The sequence below is a fragment of the Microtus pennsylvanicus genome, chromosome 1 (assembly GCF_037038515.1).
Source record: "Microtus pennsylvanicus isolate mMicPen1 chromosome 1, mMicPen1.hap1, whole genome shotgun sequence".
Taxonomy (NCBI): domain Eukaryota; kingdom Metazoa; phylum Chordata; class Mammalia; order Rodentia; family Cricetidae; genus Microtus; species Microtus pennsylvanicus.
In genome coordinates, this window is record NC_134579.1 from 91,197,684 (window position 1) to 91,222,801 (window position 25,118).

A 25,118-nucleotide genomic window follows, 5' to 3' on the forward strand; every position below is an offset into this window, starting at 1 on the left:
CGGGCTCGGGCGCTCCCGGCATCCCTTGCGGGGCGGTGGCGGCGGCGGGCGAGAAGGAGGGCACGGCAGAGTGCAGGGTGAAGTGGGGAGGGCGGCTGAGAGACCTGAGGGGGAGCCGGGCCGGAGGCCGCCGCCGCCACCATGCAGGAAATCATCGCCAGCGTGGACCACATCAAGTTCGACTTGGAGATCGCCGTGGAGCAGCAGCTCGGGGCGCAGCCGCTGCCCTTTCCTGGCATGGACAGTGAGCACGGGGCCCGGGGGGTGGGCGACGCCGATTCTGATCAGGAGTTCCCTCTGCCCTGAGTCGCGGGAACCTCACCTTCGCTCAGCAACTCCTCTTCCGTCTTGGGATGTCCCATTGTCAGTGGAACTCGGGAACCCTTTCCTTGGATCCTTGATTCCCCGGGGGCAGCCCTCGGGGCAGCAGGACCTTGTCGGTAGTTCGAGTGAACGCGTGTTATCCTGAAATGGGACTCCCCTCTTCCACCCTGCTCCAGCTAGAGCAAAGCCCTAGAACGTCTCCCACTTCCACCTCTTGGAGCGCTCCTTTCTTAACTTCGGTCAGAAGTGGCTGTTGAGTAGACCTTCACTCCAGGCACTCACCTCAGGGTCTCCTGCCCCACCCAACACAGACCCCTGGGGAAACCCTTCTCTCTACTGTCTCTCTTTAAATGTTGACTGTTTTCCCATGCTGGTGGGATATCTTTCGTTTGGGGGAGCCTCTCCAGTTCAGATCCGGTCTTTGGCCAGGTCGTTCCTGAATAGGCATTATGTCCACTCTTAAACAGTCGGCGTTTGTCTGACTTAATGGCACTACCTTGAGACCATGGGACAGTATGTGTGGGGCAGCTCTTCTCCACCCTACACCACAGATCCAAAGCCTGTGGAGGCAGGTGCGCAGTAGTAAGCCCTTCTTATGCCTCCTTCCTTGGAGAGTCAGGGATGTGCATAACTTGGGTACTTCTCCAGCTTTGTCTTGTGGTTGTGTTGAGTATGCCAAAACCCAGCAAGGCTACAGACCCTCCTTACTGGTTCAGTGGTGATGCTCTTTGAGAAAAAAAATTCTGCCCCGAAGAATTAGCCATCCTCTCAATCCCCATGACTGGATTTCTGACCTTAAAGAAGGAGGCAAAACCAACTACGATATAGAAAGAAAGATCACAAATACTCTGAGATGGTATTTTTGTTTGTATTAAGACCGTTTCAGGTAGTCTGATCTGGCCTGGAATTTCTTGTGTAGCCAAGGATGCCGTTGAAGTCCTGATCCTCCTCACACCTTCACTCCCAATTTCTGTAGTACTAGACTGAACCCAGATCTTTGTGTGTGCTTCTCAGGCACTCTGCCAACTGAGCTACATCTCCAGCCTTTGTTCTTCCTTATTTATTTTGTTTGTTTTTGTATTTTGAGGCAGTCGGGCTATATAGCCAAGGCTGGCTGAGATCTTCCTGCCTCAGTTTCCTTCTCCTAGGTACTGGGATCACCAGTGTACACCATCATGCCCAGCAGCGTCTTTACCACTTTAACTCTGACCTAGCAGAACCTGCCTGCTTCTGGGAGGCCACTGAATCTCTTGGAAGTTGGCAAGAGGCACTTGAGTGGCTTAAGGAACACCATCTCCGGTTTCTGTTTTTTTAAGTTTGTTTTCTAGAAATGCACGCTGATAGATCAGTGGAAACTGTTTATGAAACCAAGAATTGTTCGTTCGGCAACCGTGGCTGATGAATTTCCAAACTCAACAGAATAGATGGCCCTGGCCCAACTGACTGCCACTACATCCTAACTCTGTAGTTTTACGTAGTTTTACTACCCTCCCAGAGCTGCCTGCACCAGTGGGGATGAAAGGCTGCGCTCCTTTGTAATTCCATGTAGACCTTGCATATTAAGGTCTTCACTTGCATTCTACTAAGCTAGTGTCTCCGAGGCACCTGCCTGTTCTGGAATCTGTCCCTGCTTAGAAGCGTCATATACTCATTGTTATTTCCTGTGAGACCATTCATTCCGTCTTAATGTACCTGTAAATTAACTCTCCTAGGAGGTATGAGCTGGGGGTAATTAACATTTCTGTGAGCTTGTGTTCCTTCTTGCCTTTTCCACCCACTCTTAAATATCTTGGAAGCTATGGGCTTTCAAGATCTCAGAAAGAACATCATGTTTGTTTCCCACCATACAGGTCACATTTTACAGGTTGACTTAAACAAGTAGTGTTTGCTTTGAGACAGGGTGTAACTCTGTAGCCCTAGCTGGTCTAGAACTCAGAGATTCATCTGCCTCTGCCCCTTTTTTTGAGACAGGGTTTCCCTGTGTAACAGTCCTAGCTGTCCTGGAACTAACTCTTGTAGACCAGGCTGGCCTCAAACTCACAGGGATTCACCTGCCTCTGCCTCTGCCTCCCGAGTGCTGGGATTAAAGGTGTGTGCCACCATGCCAGTTATGAGCTTTGTAGTTTTTGCCAGCTCACTACACCCTGGATTAGAGATCCTAAGAGCCTCCCATTAGCACCTGGCTTTGGTTGATAATGAGCTCTTTCCTTTTACAGAGTCGGGGGCTGCTGTCTGTGAATTCTTTCTGAAAGCTGCCTGTGGCAAAGGTAAGAAAATCTTGACTTCCTCATGTCCTTCTGAGGTCTCCGAGTTTGTCTGCTAGCAGATTTACAGGCCACCAGGTTTGCTTGTGTTGCTTTCTGTAGGTAGGTGTCCCTAAATAAAGCTATGGCTTGGATAGGCCAGAAGGATGGTTCTACCCAAAACTTAAACACAGACTGAGCCTGCATAACTTAAGGGCTGCTTTCTTGTGTCACAACCTTCTCAGACACGGGCACTGGGGACATAGAGGCTTTCAGGAACTTCTCAAGGTTCCAGAATTACGTGTAGCAGCACCCAGTGTTTGAATACAGACTTTTTTTTTTTTCATAATTCCAGTGTGTACACGCTGTTCTTCAATGGCTTCTTTCTTCTTCTTCTTCTTCTTCTTCTTCTTCTTCTTCTTCTTCTTCTTCTTCTTTTTTTTTTTTTTTTTTTTATGTTTTTCGAGACAGGATTTCTCTGTAGTTTTTGGTGCCTGTCCTGGAACTAGCTCTTGTAGACCAGGCTGGCCTCGAACTCACAGAGATCCGCCTGCCTCTGCCTCCCAAGTGCTGGGATTAAAGGCGTGCGCCACCACCGCCCGGCAATGGCTTCTTTCTTCTTAGTTGACACTAACCAGACCTCCACAGAGGCTCTGGGAGCCTGGTTATTCATTGATTCATAGGTAATAGTGGGCAGAACCTTATGTGTCATGCATACACCTGGGCATCTTCCTCCCTCTGGAAATTTTTTTAGGAAACTAATTTTAATCATAAACTTAAATAGGGAGCAAGACCCAGAGCAAAGGGATGGTTTGGATAGGTAAATTGAATGGGAGTCCAGCGAGTTTGGACTCCACAATGCAGTTACTTGCTGCTGAAGCAGAAGGCCTTGGAGGTAGACCAAATAGCTTGACTTCATGGTTTCTGGTCATTGCATCCTGATCTCATTCCCAAATGTTTGCTCAGTTACTGTGCCCTCTGACTCTTAGGTAGCTTGACAGATGTTGGCGGGCTGTTGTTTTTTCTTAAACTTCAATAAAATTGTCCTTGGCTTCCTTTTGAGTCCATTTTTAAATTCCTTTATTAATTAGATTAAGTATTCCCAAAAGGGATTCCCAGTTCCCCAGATAATGTGTCCTGAAATTTCCTAGGAATATGACCACCCATCTTGTGCTGTAAAGCTATCCTTAATTTATGGTACTGTAGGTGTCCCTTAGCTGCTAGCTACATACATGTGCTGACCAATCAAAATCTAGGCATAGTTCTTCAGTCACACTGCTGTGAACTCAGATGCTCACCAGTCACACGAGGCTAGTGGCTGCTCTTCTGGATAGTGAAGGTGTAGAGCATTTCTTTCCATTGTGGCCAAAAGTTCTTCTGGTCAGGGCTGGTCTCATCTTTCTTGGTCACAGCCTTAGTCTCAAGCAAACCTGCCAGCAGTTCTGGCAAGCCATCAGTTACAAGTGTGACATCCCCAAAGGATGTTCTGTCCCATCAGGGTAAGACACTACCCTATCCTGCTGCAGAAGGACACTGCTCCTGTTTATGCATGTCATATCCCTTCAGTTATAAAGCTGATATTAATCTTGAGGCATTTTTCATAGGACATGGCCTCCCTGGAGTCTGGGATTCTGCTAATGGCCCTCTTTATCCTGTAAGGCATACTTTTTTACCTGTGTACCACCAGAACTGTTTTTTGTTTAAGAAACCAGCTGACCCACCCCAGACTTCTTATGTATCTGTCTTATGCTAGTGTATGTGAAATTATGAGATGATATTTTAGTGTTTTGTTGTTTTTGTTTTGAGACATGGTCTCAACTTGTAGGGCTGTTAGGCCTGAAACTTCCTATATGGACCAGGGTGGCCTTAAACTCACAGAGATCCATCTGCCTTTATCTCGCAGGTGCTGGGCTTAAAGGTGTGTGCCATAACACCCTTCAGTGTAACTGGAGGTTTCTCTCACACCCTCCAGTTCCCAAGTAACCATTTTGAGGCTTAATATTAATTATAAATGGTTGGTCAATGGCTCAGGCTTATTGCTAACTAGCTCTTACATTTAAATTAACTCATCTTTCTTTGTTGTTGTTGTTGTTGTTTGGTTTGGTTTTTCAAGACAGAGTTTGTTTCTCTGTATAGCTTTGGAGCCTGTCCTGGAACTCACTCTGTAGATCAGATTTCAAACTCAGAGATCCACCTGCCTCTGCCTCCCCAGTGCTAAGATTAAAGGCATGTGCCACCACTGCCTGGCAGGCTTTTCAAGACAGGGTTTCTCCGTAGCTTTTGGTTCCTATCCTGGAACTAGCTCTTGTAGACCAGGCTGGCCTTGAACTCACAGAGATCCTCCTGCCTCTGCCTCCAGAGTGCTGGGATTAAAGGCATGCGCCACCACCGCCTGGCCCACTCAGGCTTAGTATTACTTAAAAATGCTTGGCCAATGACTTAGACTTATTAGCTAGCTCTTACATTTAAACTAACCCATTTTTAAATCTATGCTTTGTCACGTGGTTCTTGGCTTGTTACCTATTTTTTTACAGGTCTTACTTCATTGGCAGCTGGCTGACTTGCTTACTGGTGTCTCTTTCGACTCTGTCCTCTTTTCTCCCCCTGTATTCAGTTTGACTTTCCTGCCCAATCTTATTCTGCCTGGCTATAGACCATATCAGCTTTATTTATCAACCAATGAGAACAGCACATTCATGGTGTACAGAAGGATAGCCCACATCACGGCCATATTTTAGTTGGGTTTTTCTAAAATACTTTAAACTCAAATACATGGCTATTAAAATATAAAGTGGGCTAGAGCAATGGCTCCAGAGTTAGGATCACTGACTGCTCTTCCAGAAGACCGAAGTCCAATTCCCAGTACCCACATGACTCTCACAACCCTCTGTAACTCCAGTTCCAGGGGATCTGACACCTTCCCCCGCTTTCTGGCCCCTGCAGACACCTACATACCCATAAAGTGTAGTGTTTGCTGGTTTGCCACCTAAATCCACATTGCCTTTCCAGAGATACCGCTGCTGGTGGTTCAAAGTGTAGGATGGCAGCTCTCCAGCTCCTGCTGGGTTCATTTCCACCTGAACCTATGTATCTCTTCACTCTTCCTTGGCAGGGGGCATGTGTCCATTCCGGCACATTAGTGGTGAGAAGACAGTTGTATGCAAACACTGGCTGAGAGGACTGTGCAAGAAAGGGGACCAGTGCGAGTTCTTGCATGAGTATGACATGACCAAGATGCCCGAGTGCTACTTTTACTCCAAGTTCGGTAAGGCACGTAGAATCCTGGGAGGCTCGGCTCTGGGGCAGAGCCTGGCAGCCTGAGCTAGTTCTTCAGTCAATAAGGGAATGATATTGTTTTCTGTGCTCTGTCATAGCTTCAAGACCATTGTGTAATAGCTTCATGTCCTTGTGGCACTTCTGGTTTTGGAGCACTCTGGGATATTGAGACTAACAGGGGTCCCCAGTGAATAAGCAATAAGTGTCTCTGCTCACGGCAGCCTTGCCCCTGAAATCCACATCTCCTGGCATGGTCACCGATCACCCCCAGCCTGAGTTTCTTCCTTCTCTCTGGGAGTATGATCCTAGGCAATAGCGTGGCTATCCCAGCATTCCTCGTAATAGCAAGTCTGGGGCTGTCTTGTGAAAATGAACCGACTCGTCCCATAAAACTAAGATTGTTTTGAGCTCTGATTAGAGATCATGAGGCTCCTAGTGTTTGGGGTGAGCTGCATAAAGAAGCAGGGACAGAGTGGAAGTGGTAGAGCTGGTACAGAACTTAGTCCCCAGGGTCTCTGCTCTGCTCTGCTGTTAGTGGTGTCTCAGGAAACTCTGATGGTCAGCCCAAGGGCTTCTTCAGCCCCAGGTCCTGTACACTGCCAAGAATAAAGTCAGGAGGCTCCAGATAAGCTGAGTATTGGGCATGTGTTGAGCTTTCAGTGCACTGTTACTAGAGGAGATACTGGTTATTCCAGCATCCCAACAGGCTTGGGGTTTGTTATTATTGTGGGTTTTTGGTTTTTTTGAGACTGGGTTTTCTCTACATTGATCTGTAATTTACTATGCACACCTGGTTTGTTTTCACTATTCAGTGGACCCCCTTCCTCACTCGGTCTCCCAAGTGGGCTAACAGGTGAGAGTCACCATGCCTGGCTTTGGATGCTGGTGCCTTAGTTTCTTTTTTTTTTCTTTTTTTTTTTTTCTTAATGACATTTATTTATCAATGGTGATAACTCTTGCCTGTTTTGCCTTGTTTTTTGAAGCAGTATAAGAAGAGATCAAAATGGCCAGAAATAGAATTCAGGCTTCCTAGCTCCCTGCCTTCTCAAGTTTGTCCCATTTGCCACATCCATATCATTACCATCTCCCACCCTGTCACCCATAGCAGCAGGGCCCAGCTGCAGCTGCAGCTGCTGGCAGATGGGCGACACTTGTGTGGAGGATCCTCTCCCTCTAGGTGTTTAAGGGACAGACCTTTCCTTGCCTGCTAGAGGTTTGCTCCAGAGTTAGCTAATTAATTGGTAAACGAGGGAAATAATAGAGAATTAGTCATGGGAAATTCTGTGTAAGATATGAATTGGCTTCAGCAGAGTGAACTAGGAAGATCCCAGAGGGAAGTCCTGAGCTAAAGGCTAAGAAAGGTCTAGTAGTGGCTGTGGATTCATCTTGGGCAACAGGGAAGCAGTTGTGGCTAGGTGAAGGGCACTGGGTCTATAAGCAAGCAAGTGGACTGGGCCATTCCTCTGCTCTGTAAGTAGAATGTGTTAACGTTGATTGCAGAGGGCAGTGTGAAGGTGTATCCTCATGCTGGGGGTCCAGCACCTGAAGCTCCTGAGAGGTGCTGGTCCACACATGTTATCTTCAGTAAGGCTTACCCATGCCACCACAGAGACCCAGCTTTAACTCCCAAATAGTTCTCCTAATGTTTCTCCTAAAGGTCAGAGTTCCTCAAACCTTCTCTGTGACAGCTCATAGATGTGAAGAATCAACAGTCCTGTCTCGGTGGATACACTTGAATCTGGTCTCCCGCCACCTAGGGATTCCCCAGAGTCAGCTGCTCTAGTACCCTCTCAGCAGCAGCGATGTGTGTGAAGGCAGGACTTGTCACAGCCCCACAGACTGCTCTCTGCTAGTACATGATCCCGTTGCTTTAGGAGCCAGTCCCAGCACAGTTCCATGAGGCTATGTGTCCACATTTCCTGCAGGGGAATGCAGCAACAAGGAGTGCCCCTTCCTGCACATCGACCCTGAGTCCAAGATCAAGGACTGCCCTTGGTATGACCGTGGCTTCTGTAAACATGGTAGGTGACAGGAGGCCTCCTCAGGCCCACCTAATCCCCAAGACTACCAGATGATCCTCTTGGGACTTCACTTCCTCAGCCCTACCTGGCTCAGCAAACCTGACCTACTGGGGCCAGTGAAGCTGTTTGTTTGTTTGTTTGCTTGCTTGTTTGTTTGTTTGTTTGTTTGCCTTATGGCAGGTGTTGTACTGTATAGCCCACATGCTGGTTTTAAACTCAGTTCTTTTTGGTTGGTCTCCCAAGTGCTGGGATTTCAGGTGGGTGCCATCACGCATGGCTGTGGGGCATTTTAGTACCCTTCATTTCCCTCAATCCTCCCAAGGAAGCTGTGAGCATGGTGTTCCTGCTTGCACTTTTGATAAGCTCAGCATGGAGAGGCTGGGGTGCTGCACACTGTCCCCTGTGAATAAGAAAGGAAGCCAGCTTTTGAAGCTACACTGTGGCTCTCTGAGCAGAGCTCTGACTGATAGTGGAACACTTAAGCATTGTCTCACTGAAAGGAAGTCTGAATGACCTGAATGCTGGGTTTTGCAGGTCCCCTGTGTAGGCATCGGCACACTCGGAGAGTCATTTGTGTAAATTACCTCGTGGGATTCTGCCCTGAGGGACCCTCATGTAAATTCATGCAGTGAGTATCCTGGTACCAGCTCTGCTGCTGCCCTCTGAGTACATCCTAGGTGCACCTTGGCTTTGGTTTCTGGGTGGTGTCCACCCTAGGGTCTGGGTAGAGCTGAGAGGTGTGGAGGAGCCACTGCTATGTCTGCTGCCGCTTCAACTTGGAGAGCCTAAGGAGCTCTGTGTAGCCCAGCATTTAACCGTCCCTGAGCCGTGACCTTGAGAGTCTAAGGCACACATGTTAACTTGGTAGTTGTGGATCTGAGCTTCTGTCTGAAGTAACATGGGGACTGACGAAGCCTTCCCTCCCGCTGCTGCTTTGGTCCACATTACCCAACCTGCAGCAGTTGTATAGTTGCCTGGTTTGTCCTGTGGTCCCTGCCTTACTGAAGGCAAGTGGTCAGTGCTGCTACTAGTAGGTCCTGTTCCTCGATGAAAGCCCTGGAGCTTGCATCTGGTCCAGGGATGCCTGCTTGTCACCAAGTGTTTCTGTGCATTGTCAGGAGGGAAAGGAGCTTCCATGTATGCTCCCTCTCCTGCACAGCACAAGTACCAGGATGGCCACGCCTTCCTTTAGAGCAGCCCTTGCCCAAGGGCTCCGCCGGCAGTTCTTTTGTGCCAGTCTCACTCTGTGTCTTAAACTCTGGGTTGTTTGCTGAGAGGGTAAGTAGTTTTCAGACACCACCTGATCTGTCTCCTCTCATGCCCCGTTGTCTTCTCGGACCAGCCCTCGATTTGAACTGCCCATGGGAACCACTGAGCAGCCCCCACTACCACAACAGACGCAGCCTCCAACAAAGGTATTGTACCCTGGTTCCTCTCTGGCCACATTGGCCTGCAGAGATGGTCTCATTATCCACTCAGTGTGAGGTCTGCTATAAACCCCACTGGGTGAGGAAGGCAAAGGGGAAGGCAGGAGAGAGGTGATGTACCCTCTCATTGCGACAGAAAAATCAGAGCAAAGCAGTTTGCTTGTTTCAGAAATGGAGGGCAGCAAGCCCCAGAGTAGGTGGGAGATAAGTTCACGTAGCAGTGTCACCGTAAGCATGGGACTGTGCAATTGTGGCTCAGTGGTCTCTGCCTTGGGAACTGGGAGCAAGGGCTCAGGGGCTGGCCCATGTATGGCTGTTCTTACTTCTGAGCCAGAACCTTCCCTTTACAAAGAAGGAAACTTGGCCTCCTGCAGGGAGTGATTTACCTGATGGGCTACTGCCAAGCGATGGCAGAAGTAGAGCACAACCAAGGTTGTCTGATAACTGGCCAGTGCTAGCATGGCTCCTGTGGGGATTATGGTCACAGACATTTATAAGACTAGCCAGCCCAATCCAGTGTTTATCCCTAAGCATAAGGAAAGAGAGAAATGCCATGGATAAATGGGGATGTGTGTAGTGCTCAAACAGGGCACCCTGGGCTTGCTGACAGGAGTGGGCCATTAGGCCCAGAGGAAGGGCTGGCCTGCACAACAGGCAGGGCCTTAAGCAAGTCTCTACATCAGCTAACTGCCTTCCTGAAGCCTGACTTTGGCTGGCTGGCTGGCTTTTAAGTCAGCTACTACATCCCATTTTAGTCCTTCCAGTGCCAGAGTCTGAAGGGGCCTGCACAGACCCCCCCACTGTCAGGAGATGGTGGCACAAAGGAAATCAGACTTCCTGAGGAAAGCCAGACAGTCCCTGGTGCAACTGATAGCCTGGGGGTTCATAGCTCTAGCCTGACATTTCCTGGGTCAGAGCCAAGACGCCATCTGGTTGGAGGTGCTTTGCTCTGGAATCCCTACTTAAAAGCCCCACTCCCCTTTCCCATGTGACTCCCTAGAGGAGGGCCCTCTCAGCCCCTAGACTGCAGGCCAGCGTGTCAGGCTCCAACTGTTTTTCTGTGACTGTTGCTCGCCGTGTAGGCTGCTAAACATCTGGCTGAACCAAGCGTTCATCCTGACCTGAAGCTAGAACCTCAGAAACAAAAGTAAGGCCTGATCATGCCCTCACCCCACTGCCCAGAGACTTCCTCTTGTCTCTTCCATGTTTTCTTTTCTACTTTTAGTTCTCGTTTTTGTGTGTCTGCATGGTGTTTTTCGGACAGCAGCTCCTGCCATCATCACCAGAACTTTCTTTCCGGCCCACTCTCCTGGGGCAGGCCATTGCAGAAGCCCTCTTCCTGCTGGTCATGCAGGAGAGGTCCCGTCCTCTTTTTTTTCCGTCCCCACTGGTAGTCCGCGTGCACGTGTTTTCCGCAGTAAAACCGTGTTGTGTAACTCTTTCCAGCAAAGTAACAATCCGCCATTACAAAGGTCGTCCTCCTTGATCCAGTTAACGAGTCAGAACTCTTCTCCCAATCAGCAGAGAGCCCCTCAGGTCATTGGGGTCATGCAGAGTCAAAACAGCAGTGCAGGCAACCGGGGACCCCGGCCGTTGGAGCAAGTCACTTGCTACAAGGTGAGTCTCAAGGATGGGGTGGGGATCACTGGGGTACGGGGTAGAGTCTTCAGTTAGTGGTCATTCCCTCCCTCCTCAGAAGTGTTATTGCTGGTTTGAAGAGTGAAGGTGGGCCACTGTGGTGAGCTAATCACCATCCTACTTCCTGTACTGCCAAGACGGGGTAGAAGAAGGTACACGTGCTGTTGAATGAGTACACTGTGCTTTGAAGTGAGAATTTCCAAAAAAGGTAGAGGAAGAAAATGGAAATGCTTCAGGGTAGAATGATGCTCAAAGCAGCCTATGTGTGCATGCCAAAGGAACAGGACAAAGCGTTAGGCCTACACTGGTAGGAATTGGATTAGGAACACTCACCAGTCTATACAAGAAATGAACTCTGAGTGATAGATGGCAGAGAGTCTCATGAGAATCTGTAGTTGCTTGCTAGACCTTATGTGAATATGAACTTGTGTTTGTATCTTTTGGTAAGAGCTGAAAGGTTAAAAACTTAAGGGTCTGCCATTGCCACCTGGCAGAAACAAACCCCCTCCTGCTCTGAGGGATATATCAACAGCTAGAGTTCTGAAGGATAAACTTGTAATTAAAAAAATCAGAAAATATGCTGGGAAATGTCCCACATGGTGGGGTGTCAGCAGTGACACCCACAGAAATAGATATGTGAGGACTTCATGTGTGGGAGGTGGCTCAGTGGGTAAGACATTTGTTTTGTAATCGTGGGGACCAGAGTTTGGATTCCTAGCACCTGTACATCTCAGGTGAGCATGGCAGCTTGCCTATCCAGCTCACTAGTGAACACAAGGTCCCAGAGCTAGGTGAATTCTAGGTTCATTTGAGACTCTGCCTCAGTAAAGTAGAGAGAAGGAATGCTGTGTTACATATGGGCTTGTATATGTAAGCCTGCACACACACACACAAATGCTAGAGGTAGTATCTATGTGTGCACACACATACATTCCTAGAGCAAGCCTGATCTACATAACATTCTATCCTCTTTTTTTTGTAATGTCTTAGGCTCATTCCATGGCTATACATGGAAATCTGATCTTTTTCAAAGGCTACATAACCACAACTTATTTCACCAGTTCTGTTAAAAGACAATAGCACTGATTTGAATACTTGAGTATTAGTTAATTCTTGTCTAATATCTACTGGCATCTGCTTTTTGCTGGAAGTTCTGAATCACAGGATGTTCATATACGTGGCTTTAGGTAAGACCATGGCCTAGGGCAGTGCCAGACAGCCAGGCATTGTCTGATACCCTGCTCTACAGGTGGAGGTGGAGAGAGGCAAGCATTTACAGAAAACTCAAAGGCAAGATGTGTGTGGATTCAAGTGCCCTAAGCTCGCTGACTCCACATCTCCTCTCCACTTTCTCTGACATAGTGGAGCTGGGGAGGAAGAGCTTTCCTGGTAATTTCTCAAAGACAGCATCCACTATCAGCTTAGCTGTCATTTTGCTCCCATTGATCACCGTGCAGCAGTGTCTCCTCTATGAAGCAGACACTCAGGTCCTGAGACTCTGAGAGAACAGGGCTCCCTACCACAGGTGTGGTATACTGTCCATATTAAATGTCTTGAAAGTCTGCATTCCCTAGGACCAGCTATGGAGATAAGTGTATGTGCCAGATCCAGGGAGTGGGGCTTCCTGGTGGTCATACCAGTCCAACGGTTGGACTGGATGCTATCTAGACTACTCATCCACACAGAAGCCACATCTGAGTGGTGGTATGGTAGCACATGCCTTTAAACCAAGCACTTGGCAACCAAAGGCAGGCAGATCTGTGAGTTCAAGGCTAGCCAGGGCTATACAGTGTGAGACCTTGTTTCAAAGTGGGGGGAGGGTTAGAATAGAAAAGAAAAAGTACTGGATACTGACAGACTGCCACTAAGGAAGCCAGGACTGAGCTAGCATGGGCATGCAAACCTGATGGGAATCAACACAGAGTTGTGGTCTGCTGCCATCTCTTGTCCATTTGTTCAGTGCTAGGCCAACACTGCTGTTCACTTCTAAATAATTCTCTTTTGAGGCGGTACAAGAGCAGGCACTATAAAAGGGCTAAGTTAGGGTTAGTGATAGCTCTGTCAGGTGACACAATACCTTCTCCAGGTTGAAGGACTGGCCCTTCGCTCTGGCCCTGTGATCAAAGCCTGTCCTCAGATAGCTTAGAAATGTAGACAAGATTCAAGAGGGAAAGCTTCAGACATAGGCCACCTCAGTGTTCTCAGCAATGGCTCCCTGAATTGGGGCAGGAGCCTGGTGGCTTCTGTCGGGTTGGTCCCTCCTATCTTTTCTAGGAACCCCAGACCTTACCAGCTCAGAGGTAAGGTGATTGGCCTGCCCTGTGGAGGGCCGGTGGGGGAGCTCTTTGCTGTGGGAGCCCCTGTTGGGCAGGTGTGGTGGGGGTGGGGAGCTGCTCCCCATGCGTGCTTCATTGCCTCTTCTGAGTTCTTCACAGGCTGTAACTTGGTGGGCACTGCGTTAGCTTCCCAACTCTCATGCTTTTCTCTTTCCTTCCCCCATGTTCCCAGTGTGGCGAAAAAGGACACTATGCCAACAGATGCACCAAAGGGCATTTGGCCTTTCTCAGTGGACAGTGACAGCAGCTGGAATCCGGAGCAGCCTGAGAGCCATGCTGTTGGGAACAAGCACTTAGCTGCTGAATGTAGTGCTGTCAGGACTTTGGCTAGAGCCGCAGGCACACCTGCCAGGGCTCCTTTTGAGGGGCCCTGTCTGTCCTGTCATTTTGCAGTAATCTTTTTTTTTTTTTTTAAAAAAAGGAACATATGCTTCAGTTGGGTCCCCTGAGCCAGAGTTTGCTTGGACGTCAGTGCCTCATTTATTGGACTCCCTGCATTCTGCCCTCTTGGGGAGAGAGAAGCTGTGCTTCTTGGTCCTGTGTGGAAGATGGCCAGCATCTCCCATCAGAGGGCCTCATTAAACACCAGCACCTGGAGAGGATGGGTAGCTCATGTGGGGTTGTGGCCAGGTCAGCCTGCTTTCTCCATGTCCAGCTGAAACCTCAAGCTGTGCCTATGAATGTGACTTGAACAAGGGAGCCCTTCCTGACAAGCTTGGAGCATTCACTGCCTGGCTTGGCCTTGGCTTTTTGAAAGGTGTCAGGCTCCCACGCTGAGCTACTTTTCTGGGCTTGCTTTCTTGTGGAGCACCTACCTGACAGTGCTTCAGGTCCACCTTCAGCCAGTGCTGCAAACCACTTTTACATAGCTGACCCAGTTGACCTGCGCCTACCTCCTGCCAAGCAAGCTCTGTGCTGTCACTCAGACCCCTGTGGCATGCAGAGGCCACCCATCCTTGAGCCTAGAAAATGTGAATCCATCACCTGCAACCTGCTGGGCGAGTGGGCCTATCTGAGTTCAGTTAAAATACTTTTTATGAAGTTGATTAAAAAGCTTGGTTTTTAACCTATGTTTCATTACTTTAGGGACTCCTGAGGAGCTTCCCTTTTAGCAGATGTCGATCTCACAAAGAGAAGTGACTGCTGCTGGAAAGGGACTTTGCATGGTACCTCACATTATCTTTGATAACCTAGTTGTCAAGCCAGTCCTTGCTCTATGTAGGCTCTATGCAGTGGGTATTCTCCCTTCCTCTCCTCCACTCCCATAAGGAATTAGTAGCTTGGCCTTAAATCTTGAAGAGACTGGAATGGTAAGTGTTCAGGTAGAGTGGTGAGCTTGCTTCAGGAAGGCCTGCACATCTCATTACCCACCCCCAAGGTTTCAATTCTGGTCATTTTACCAGTGCGCTGGTGGTCCTCGTGCAGAAAAGAAGGGTTGGTGGACGCTTGCGTTATCCCCAAACCCCCTGCATTGTTAAGATGTCCAGGAATAGGCTGGAGTGATGGCTTACTAATTACAAGTACTGGCTGTTCTTCAGAGGCCCCTTGTTTGATTCCTAGCATCCTCAACCATCTGCAACTCCAGTTCCAGAGGATCTCAAACCTTCCTCTGTAGTACCAGAAACACAAATGGTGCATGTATATTCACACACACGAGAGGAAAATACCCATACTCAAAATAAGCTGATCTTAATAGAGTACCTGGGTTCTATTCCCAACACCCATATGGCAACTCTAACTCCAGTTCCCAGGGATTCAATAACTTCTGATATTTGTGGGTATCAGACACACATGTGCACATATATACAGACATGCAAAGAAGATACCCATACACAAAATTTCTTTAAAGAGGCAGGTGCAGTAAGCCACGTCTTTGATCCCAGCACTATGAAGGCAGAGGCAGACACTGAGCCCATCACATCCAGAGCTAAGAGATCTTTCCTCCTCCCCGCAAATTGTCATGAATCAGGGTTCATGCTTTACGTTGTGTCTGCCAACCAAAGGCTACAGCACCTCTAAACAGCCACAGTGCTTATGGCAGAGAACAGACCTGTGGACAGTTGAAACCCCAGGTGACATGCTGCCCCACAGTGAGCTGGGACACAATCCCAAGCACACAGTGGTGTGCAGAGCCCACTGTCTTCATGAGCCAAAGTCCTGGGCTGTGTGACAAGGGTACAGGAGCACAGAACAATGACCACGCCAGGCCAGCAGTACATGAACCAGTCACCTTTTATTGGGCACTAATTCTTAGGACATGAAGATCCAGCCAGTTGAGTTCTTCATGGATGGGCACAGGAGAGGCGCTTATGCTCGGGTGTGTGGTCCCCTCATAGTGACTTTCTTCAGTGGTACTTGCGTCGCCGCTCATGTTCTACAATTAGGAAAAACAGTCTGCTACCATGTGTTCCAGTGAAAGCACCGGAGAATGATGGCAACAGGCCACAGTCATGCCAACCCTTCCCGTACATTTCTTCCTGCCATTTGGCTAATTTCCCATGTATTAGATGGCTACACTGGTATCTTTAATAGGCCCCCAACTAGAAGTATTACACAGGTCCAATAAGGAGCAGCTGGGAATCCCAGAGGCTGGTGTCCCCAGTCTGCCATCAGGCTTCACCCGCCTAAGACTAAGAGTAGCTGAGACTGAGGAGTAGCTGTGCTTTGCCAGAGCACTGTACTACCCAACCTACTACCGTCTTCACATCAGCTGCTAGGAGGATAAGCTAGCTTTCAGCATTGTATAGTATGCTTCCCAAGCACTAAATTTAAACTTCAGGCTAATTCCAACTTATTTTTCCTGTGTTCTTTTTCATAGGCTCCTCACTTAAAACCGTGTTATACATGCCACACTACTATAATTCCTGTAACCCTCCCAGGTGGACGGACAGGTAAGGAGCACCCAAAGCTCCACTGCTGATGAGGTGAACAAAGCCAGTCAACACCAGCCTCCCGGCTAACAGGAAGCTGGGTCATGCCAGAGCACTTACTGAGTTCCTTGTAAGAAAGGCAGTAGCTGAAAACCACATAGGCTGCCAGCACCATGTTAATCCCCGAGATGCTGCCTTTCCGCACATTGATGTACTTGTTGTAATACCGGTCATAACCTGCAACAGAGGAAGTGCTTACTGCCAATAATGCTTCTGAGACAGTGTACAGTAGCATCCCTGGGCTCTCTCAGCAACCCACCCTTCACTTACTAATGACAGTGGACTGTGAGATTATGTCTCCATGACCCAAGACTAGCCCCAGAGCACAGGCCCACTTAACAGGGCATCTATACTTCCTTTGGCTTTAACTTTGTAGGTTTGGCTCAGCTTGTTACTTTTTGCTCCTGCTTCACCCCCAAGTCCAGTCTGGGACTCTTATTCTAATTCTGCCCCAGATTCCAACCCCCAATAAGGACCACATCACCAGAGCCAGTTAGGTTGACTAAGCAAACCATTCATGACAGCACTGAGTGCCTTAAATATAAGCAGCCAGGTGCATTCACCAGAGAGGGTACAAACATACTCTAAGTTAGTAAAAAAAGGATGAAATGAGTCAGGCGAGACAAGAAGGATCAAAGTTCAAGGGTATCCTCAGTTACAAACCAAATTTGAGGCCTGCCTACCTGAGACCCTGTCTTTCAATTAAAAAAAGAGGCACCTCTGAGGTAAAGGCAAGATCTCTTGAGTTTAAGGCAGCCTGGTCTACAAGTTTTATCCCAGTCATGGCTATATTATAGTGTGAGCCAAACAACAAAACAGAACAACAGCCGGGCGGTGGTGGCGCACGCCTTTAATCCCAGCACTCGGGAGGCAGAGGCAGGCGAATCTCTGTGAGTTCAAGACCAGCCTGGTCTACAAGAGCTAGTGCCAGGACAGGCTCCAAAACCAGAGAAACCCTGTCTCGAAAAACCAAAAAAAAAAAAAAAACAAAAAAAAAACAGAACAACAAAATAGAGGCCTTGGCTAAGTATCATTAAAAATTTTAAATAGCACTGGGCAGTTATGGTGCACGCCTTTAATCCCAGCACTCAGAAGGCAGAGATAGGCAGATCTCTGAGTTCAAGGCCAGCCCGGCCTACAGAGAGAGTTCCAGAACAGGCACCGAAGTTATACAGAAAAACACTGCCTCGAAAAACCAGAAGGAAAAAAAAATTAAAATAGCAAGGACTGGCCGGGAGGAGCTATGAGCATAGGCCACATTAGTTTCCTGGACAGGTGTAAACAGACATGGGGGCAAAAGGCAGAACTGGAGGGAAACCTCAAGCCAGACCAACTCACAGGAAAAATAGCATGGGGTGCCAGATTAGCAAAATGGGTATTTCTGAGGAGGCCGGAGGCCATGCATGACTCCATCAAAGATCTGACCAATCCTGAACTTAGTACATGCACAAGATGGACCCTTTAAAATGTTTTAGGAAGGCTTGAAGAAGAATGAGCATGATACAGGCTGGTGATCACCAGGATTTAAACTCATTCTTTTCTCAAGGAAGTCTTTGTTTGTTTGTAACTCTTTTTGTTTTTTTTTTGAGACTAGAGTCTCATGTTTCACAGGCCAACAAATTTGGTAAAGGTGGACAGACACTAAACTCTAGATCCTCCTACCTCCAGCTTCCTACTGCTAGAAGTACAGGTGTGTGTAACCACACCTGGATTTTCAGTTTCCTCTAAGATAGAGGCATTGATCCAAAGCAATAAAATTATTTTTAGCTGGATATGGTGGCACCATTACCTGGGAGACTGAGGCAGGTTTAAGAAAAATTCGAGGCTAGCTTGAGCCTAATAGCCTCAAAAAATATACAACATTTCCCAGGCTGAAACATCTCAAAGCTCACCTTTGTTGTTGCTTTGTGTATGTATGCAGATGGTGTGTGCATGCTCACGTTCACAGATGTGAGACTGGAGGCAGTGGCTGGCATCAGGCAGTATCTCTCCCCACCATGTCTTGAGACAGGTGAACTTGGAGCTCACTCAACTTAGAGCTGACCAATTAGCTAGACTTAACTAGCATTCAGTGTGCTCCGGGAAGGGATCCTCCCATCTCTGCCTCAGCACTGGAAGCACAGGCACACACTGTTTTTAACATGAGCACTGGGAACCCAACTCAGGACCTCATGCTTACACAGCAACTGCATCACTATTAAGCCTCTTTCCTGACCCACACAGTCAGCCTTTTTTTGTTTTGAGACAGAGTTTCTCTATATACAGTCCTGGTTGTCCACAAACTCACAGAGATCCAGACATGCACCACCATACCCAGCTTCAGTCAGCCTTTGATAGGCTCATACAAATACAGAAATTCAGGAGTTAACCACCATCATCACCCCATCTACAAAAACAATATATTTCAAGACACCAAAGCCTTTATCGGAGCCGGGCGGTGGTGGCGCATGCCTTTAATCCCAGCACTCGGGAGGCAGAGGCAGGAGGATCTCTGTGAGTTCGAGAGACCAGCCTGGTCTACAAGAGCTAGTTCCAGGACACCCAGGGCTACACAGAGAAACCCTGTCTCAAAAAAAAAAAAAAGAAAAAAGCCTTTATCACCCAGATTAACTCATACAAAAACAAACCAGCACACAAGAGTATTGCTTTTGTCTTCACACCCATTAAGATACTGACCTCTCTGAAAGGCTCCCACAATGCCACTGGGGGTGAAATTCCGCATCAATATCCAGCTTGGCAGTTCTCCAAGTTTAACCTCCATAAGCTTCTTCTCCTTCAGTGGCACTGAAAGAAAAACAAAACAAAAACACTAATCCTTCAGCAACACAGACAGCACTCTTCCATGTACCATTTCAACTGTTCATGCAGGTATACAAAGTATACAGGTGCTGCACTAGTCATTTTCTGAATAAATGTATCACAACAAAAATACTAGTGTAGGCCTAAGCCTATGTTATAGGGCTGTTTAGCAAAAGCTTTAAACACCAAGGCTGGAGAGATGGCTCAGCAGACAAGAACTCTGAGAACCTGGATTCAATTCCCAACATCCACATGACAGCCCATAACCGTCTAATCCAGTTGCCTTCTGGTCTCCTCTGACACCAAGCAAACATGTGGGGTACAAACATGCACACATACAAAAGCACCCCTACATACAAAAAGTAAAATTAAAAAAAAAACTTTATCAACCAACAATATGCCTGACAGCTTACTGAGAATGACTGTAAGGAAGAGAGCTAAAGGCCACAAGAAAGAATAAAATGGAGAGCAGTTTAGAGCACTATAAAGCTAGCATCTAAGTCAGGCACAGTAGCACACACCTGTAATCCCAGGAGTTCCCACAGTTCTCAGGAAGTGTGGACAAGATGATCAAGATGTCAAAGCATGAACTACAAACAAAGCTATCTCAAAAAATAAAAATCCCGGGCTGGAGAGATGGCTCAGCGGTTAAGAGCATTGCCTGCTCTTCTAAAGGTCCTGAGTTCAATTCCCAGCAACCACATGGTGGCTCACAACCATCTGTAATGAGGTCTGGTGCCCTCTTCTGGCCTGAAGGCATACATGTAGACAGACTATTGTATACATAATTAATAAATAAATAAATTTTAAAAAATAAATAAATAAATAAAAATCCCGCTGGAGAGATGGCTCAGAGGTTAATAAGAACACTTTTCCAGAGGTCCTGAATTCCCAGCAACCACATAATAACTCACAACCATCTATAATAAGATCTGGTGCCCTCTTCTGGTGGGTAGGCATACATGCAGGCAAAATACAGTATACATAATAAATCTAAAAAAAAAACTTAACATTTGCTTTATTCATTTAAAGATTTATTTTTAATAATGTGTCCGTGTCTGTGAGTAAGCATGTACACATAAGTACAGGTGCCTCAAGAAATGTGTCAGATCCCATGGAGCTGGAGTCACAATTGGTTTGTGAGCCACGTTATGTATCAAGTGTTCTTTACCACCAGCCTGCCAGTCCCGCTTTACCTTATTTAGTCATCACACAGAGTTAAGGATTACCCCACTATGAGAGGAATCTATACACCGGTAGGAAACAAATCAAACCTAACAACTTGTCTCCATGCTCTGGAAGTCAATCTCAGGAGAGGTCTACCCAACCCCTTGGGATCTGTGCATGAGAAGAATTGTTCTCTGACTTCCACATGCATGCTCTAGCATACATACGCTTGCATACACAAAATATTAACAAAAATAATTATTGGGGGGGTTGAGATAGGGTTTGCCTGTAGTTTTGGAGTCTGTCCTGGAAAGTGCTCTATAGACCAGGCTGGCCTCGAACTCACAGAGATCCACCTGTCTCTGCCTCCCGAGTGCTGGGATAAAAGGCATGCGCCACCACCGCCTGGCCAATAATAGATTTTTTTTTTCTAGCTTTGGGAGACAGAGCTTTGGAGCCTGTCCAGAACTCTCTCTGCCTTTCAAGTGCTGGGATTAAAGTTGTGTACCACCACCACCCATCAACAAAATTAATTTTAAAAAGTTGAGCATGGGCAGAGGCAGGTGGATCTCTGTGAGTTCACGGTCAGCATGGTCTACAAGAGCTAGTTCCAGGACAGGCTCCAAAGCTACACTCTGTCTCAAAAAAAGAAAAGAAAAGAAAAGAAAAAGCTGAGCATGATAGTGCATGCCTTTTATCACCCTAGCACTCTGGAGACACGCACGCAGAGATCTTTATGAGTTCAAGGTCAGACTGGTCTACCTAGTGAGTTCCAGGACAGACAGGGCTATATACAAACACCCTGTCTCAAAAATAAATAAAAATAAGATTTATTTTTATGAAGTTGGAGAGATGGCTAAGTGGTTAAGGACGTTGGCTGCTCTTCCAGAGGATACAGGAGGTTCAGTTCCCAGCACCCACAAGGTTCACAACCGTCTGTAACTCCATTTAAGGGGATTTTACAGAATACCTTTTTGTTTGTTTTGTTTTTTGTTTGTCAAGACAGGATTTCTCTGTGTAACAGCCTTGGCTGTCCCAGAACTCACTCTGTAGACCAGGTTAACCTCAAACTCACAGTGATCCACCTGCCTGCCTCCCAAGTGCTGAGATTAAAGGTGTGCACTACCACCCCCGGGCACCAAATACTTATTTTTATTATATGTACATGAGTATTTTGCCTGCATACATGAATGTACACCATACTCATGCCTTCTATCCAAACAGGTAAGAAGGCATCAGATGCCCTGGAACTGGAGTTAGAGATGAACCACCATGTGGGAACTGGGAACCAAAATCTGGTCATCTTTAAGAGCAACAAGCGCTCTTAACCATGGAGACATCTTTCCAGCCCAAACACCCCCACTCCCAAATCTTATGTGCTACTGATACACTTAAAAAAAAATCAATACTTAGGAGTCACAAACTCTAATTCCTTCACCAGAGTACAGTGAATAGGTTAGGTTATGTGAACTGATCTTATTCAAATGCCCCAGAGGAAAACCAGACGTCCAGCACACACCAACATAGTCCCGGATTGTGGGCCAGTCATTTTGTTCCACTAATCTTTGTTTCTAGAGGCGAGGCAGGGTCTCTCCACAGCCCCGGCAGTCCAAGAACTGGACGTGCAGATTAGACTGACCTTGAACTCAGGCCTCCTGAGGGTGTGAGCAGCAGTGCAAAACCTGCAAAGTTGTTTTCTGACCCTTATAGTATCCTTATGGCTCTTCTGTGTGTGGGCTCACGTGCTTATGAGCACACACACGTGTGCGCACACACACACTCATGTGCCACAGGCCCTGATTTTAATTATTTTTCTTTCCTTCTTTCCTTCTGTTCTTTTTTTGAGACGGTCTTATGTAGCCCAGGCTAGAACTAAACTAGTGAAAGACCCTCTGGACACCCCCCCCAGAACCCGTAGCTGGCCTGCTCCCATGAGAACATCCTGTTCGCTTGAGACCCTCAGGACCCTCTCAGGACCTGCAGCTAGCCAGCTCTCATGAGAACATCCCGTTTGCTTAGGAAAAACAGGATGCCTATAGTCAGCACATGTGCCAAACTTAGAATATCAGCAGTTCACAAAAGAGACAATTCCCCCTATGAAAGATCCCAGCTTAGCTGCTGTAACGTCATTTCACAAGGCTTTTGACAAACAAATGTAAGTGCAGAGTGAGGTCAGGGTCCCTGGCTGCAAAGCAGGATATCTATAAAATATGACATCTGTAAAGCAGGATATCTATGAGATAGGACATCTATACGACAGGATGTGCTGGGAAAGGAAAATCCAAAAATGGAAACAGGGTATCTGTTGCCATACATCTGTGCTGGGAAAGGAAAAACCACTTATGCCCCTTGCCTCATTCCAACTGACCAATAACCACGCATCTGCTTCTGTAATCTGCTTTTGCCACCCTTTCCTATAAAAAAGACCTCCTCCCAGTCTGCAGGTGCGCAAGTCCTCCGAAAGACTTTGCCGCCCGCAGGTACCTGTGTTTACTCAATAAACCTCTTGCTAATTGCATCCTGTGGTCTGGTCTCGGAGTGTCCTGGTACTGGGGTCTTCATCAGAGAGGAAAGGTCCTCTCTGAGGGTCTTTCACTAGCTGCAGTATGCCACCTTCCAAGTGCTGGAACTACAGGTTTTATGTGGTGCTGGGGGCGGAACCCAGGACTCTGTGCACGATGAGCAGGCACTTTACCAACTAAGCTGTACTACCCACCCCAGATATCTTTCTTGAATTAATTTTTTGTGTGGGGGGGGGGCATGTTGAAACAGGGTATTGCTATGTAGTACTGGCTGGCCTTGAACTCAGCAATTCCCCTGCTTTAGCTTCCAAAGAGCTAGCACAACAGTTGTGCATTACCCCTTCCAGCTAGCTAAGTGTACCCAACTGCTTAGGCCTTAGTCCAAAGGGCTCTTCACACTGTCTACTTAAATAAGACTGAAAACTTCGGGGCTGGAGAGATGGCTCAGCGGTTAAGAGCATTGCCTGCTCTTCCAAAGGTCCTGAGTTCAATTCCCAGCAACCACATGGTGGCTCACAACCATCTGTAATGAGGTCTGGTGCCCTCTTCTGGCCTGCAGGCATATATTGTATACATAATAAATAGATATTAAAAAAAAAAAGATTGAAAACTTCAAGACAGGCATGGTGGCACATGCCTTTTAACCCCAACACTCAGGAGGCAGCAAGCAGGGCGATTTCTGTGAGCTCAAGGCCAGCCTGGTCTATACAGTAAGTTTCAAGACAAACAGGGCTAAAGAGAACTTGTCTTTTCTTTTTTTAAAAAAAATAAAAGCCATTTTTTTCAACTTTTTTTTTGGTGGGGGGGTCTACTTATGTAGCCCAGGCTGGCCTTAACTTGGTGACTCATCCTTCTTCCAGCTCTTGAGCAGTGTCGTCGATGCTCTTCACTGTCTCTTCTGAAAACAGTGTGCACTAATCGTCTCTCCTGGCATTTTACAGATAAAATGCCCTCTAAAGCCTCAGGTGGTGGTGGCACACACTGTTGATCCCAGGGCTTGGGAGGCAGAGGCAGGCAGATCTCTGAGATAGAGGTCAGCCTGGTCTACATCTACATAGGGAGTTCCATGATAGCCAGGACTATCAAAGAAACCCTGTCTTGAAAAGCCCAAAAACAAAACAAAACAAAAAAATTTTTTAAAGCCCAGCTAGCCAGGCAGTGATGGCACACGCCTTTAATCCCAGCATAGAGGCAGGCAGATCTCTGTGAGTTCGATGCCAGCCTGGTCTACAAGAGCTAGTTCCAGGACAGCCAGGGCTACACAGAGAAACCCTGTCTCAAAAAAAGAGAAAAGAAAAAAAAGAAGAAGAAGAAAGCCCAGCTTCTTCACACTCCATTTCAGACACCCCACCACTTCATTTTCCCAGGCTGTGATAAAGAACACAGAAACAAGCCAAGTATGGTGGTAGAGGCCTGTAATGCACTGAGACACAGAGGCTGCAAGATCAGGACCAACCTAGGCTACACGGAGAAACCCGGTCTCAAAAGGAGGTGGGTAGACAACCGTGAAATGAGGGAGATGAGATGCCACTCCTCAAAGTTGTCCTCTGTCATGCACGCAAGCTCCATCACTCCCTTGACCATACCTAGACAGACATCGTCTACGTGATACGTAATCCCATCAGTGCACAATGAATGAGTGTAAAGATTTACACGCGCGCGTGTTAAGGGAACGACCGCTTGCCTGTCACAAGGACATCTTTGGGAATTAAGAGGCCCCGCGAACCTAGGTCTGAATCCCAACTGGGCTCTCAGGATTTATGACCTTGAACAGGTCACTCCGACTTCAGTAGGTGTGTTCAATTCGTGTGTTACGAATCTCACAGCGGCGTCGGGAACCATACCAGGCAAGTGCTGGGGCTGAACCTTAATTTGAACCTCAGCTCTGGAAAGGCCCGGCGCTGCGGTGCGTAAAAGTTCAAGTACCCCCCCCCCCGTCCGTCAGTGTCGTGGGAGGAAAAAGCAGCAGCTTAGTCCTCAGGGGAGGGGGGCCAAACAAACGGTTCCCGGCAGCGCCTGTGCAGGCCCGGAGAGGTTTCTCCGGACTGCCTCGGTCTTCCACCGCCACGCCAGGCGGTGCACGGCGGTAATCCGCCAGAGTGCACAGAGGAGGGCCGGCAACGCAGGACCTCAGAGCAAGTGTCCAGCGCCCCAGGGGAGGCCTCGGAGAAGTCCCCGGGAGCAGGGCAAGTGGCCCCGTAGTTCCTTCTCACCCCACTGTGGCCCTGGATCCTGCGCCCAGATCGGGCTTCTAACCCCGCGGCCTGGCAAGAGTCAGAGGACTCACCGAGCGACGCCATCTTGCAGTCCCGGTGTCCGCAAAGCCCAGCCTTGCGCGAGGGCTGCTGGGAGCACGGGCTCACCGGAAGTAGGTCACCCGTTGGGTAGAACGTAGAACGCGAGGGTGCATGGAAGGGGCCTGCAGCTCTTGGAGA

General features: G+C 47.9%; 2 protein-coding genes across 4 annotated transcripts; one reads left to right on the plus strand and one right to left on the minus strand.

Moving 5' to 3' along the window:
- The first annotated feature begins 20 nt into the window (after positions 1-20).
- On the plus strand, positions 21-14,331 carry Cpsf4 (cleavage and polyadenylation specific factor 4). Of its 3 annotated transcripts, none has more exons than XM_075972846.1 (8): positions 21-244; positions 2,541-2,591; positions 5,680-5,832; positions 7,769-7,864; positions 8,399-8,492; positions 9,207-9,279; positions 10,738-10,908; positions 13,438-14,331. In XM_075972846.1, exons 1-8 carry the CDS (start codon positions 142-144, stop codon positions 13,504-13,506), a joined length of 810 nt encoding a protein of 269 aa, XP_075828961.1. In that variant the 5' UTR covers positions 21-141; the 3' UTR covers positions 13,507-14,331. The 3 variants fall into 3 exon arrangements, with proteins under 3 accessions (XP_075828961.1, XP_075828971.1, XP_075828977.1); XM_075972856.1 differs by having other exon boundaries at positions 10,813-10,908; XM_075972862.1 differs by having other exon boundaries at positions 10,816-10,908.
- Positions 14,332-15,479: 1,148 nt separating this feature from the next.
- Atp5mf (ATP synthase membrane subunit f) lies at positions 15,480-25,118 on the minus strand. The gene is made up of 4 exons (XM_075972890.1): positions 24,971-25,118; positions 18,872-18,979; positions 16,256-16,372; positions 15,480-15,639 (listed from the first exon to the last, which is right to left on the minus strand). Exons 1-4 carry the CDS (start codon positions 24,981-24,983, stop codon positions 15,611-15,613), a joined length of 267 nt encoding a protein of 88 aa, XP_075829005.1. The 5' UTR covers positions 24,984-25,118; the 3' UTR covers positions 15,480-15,610.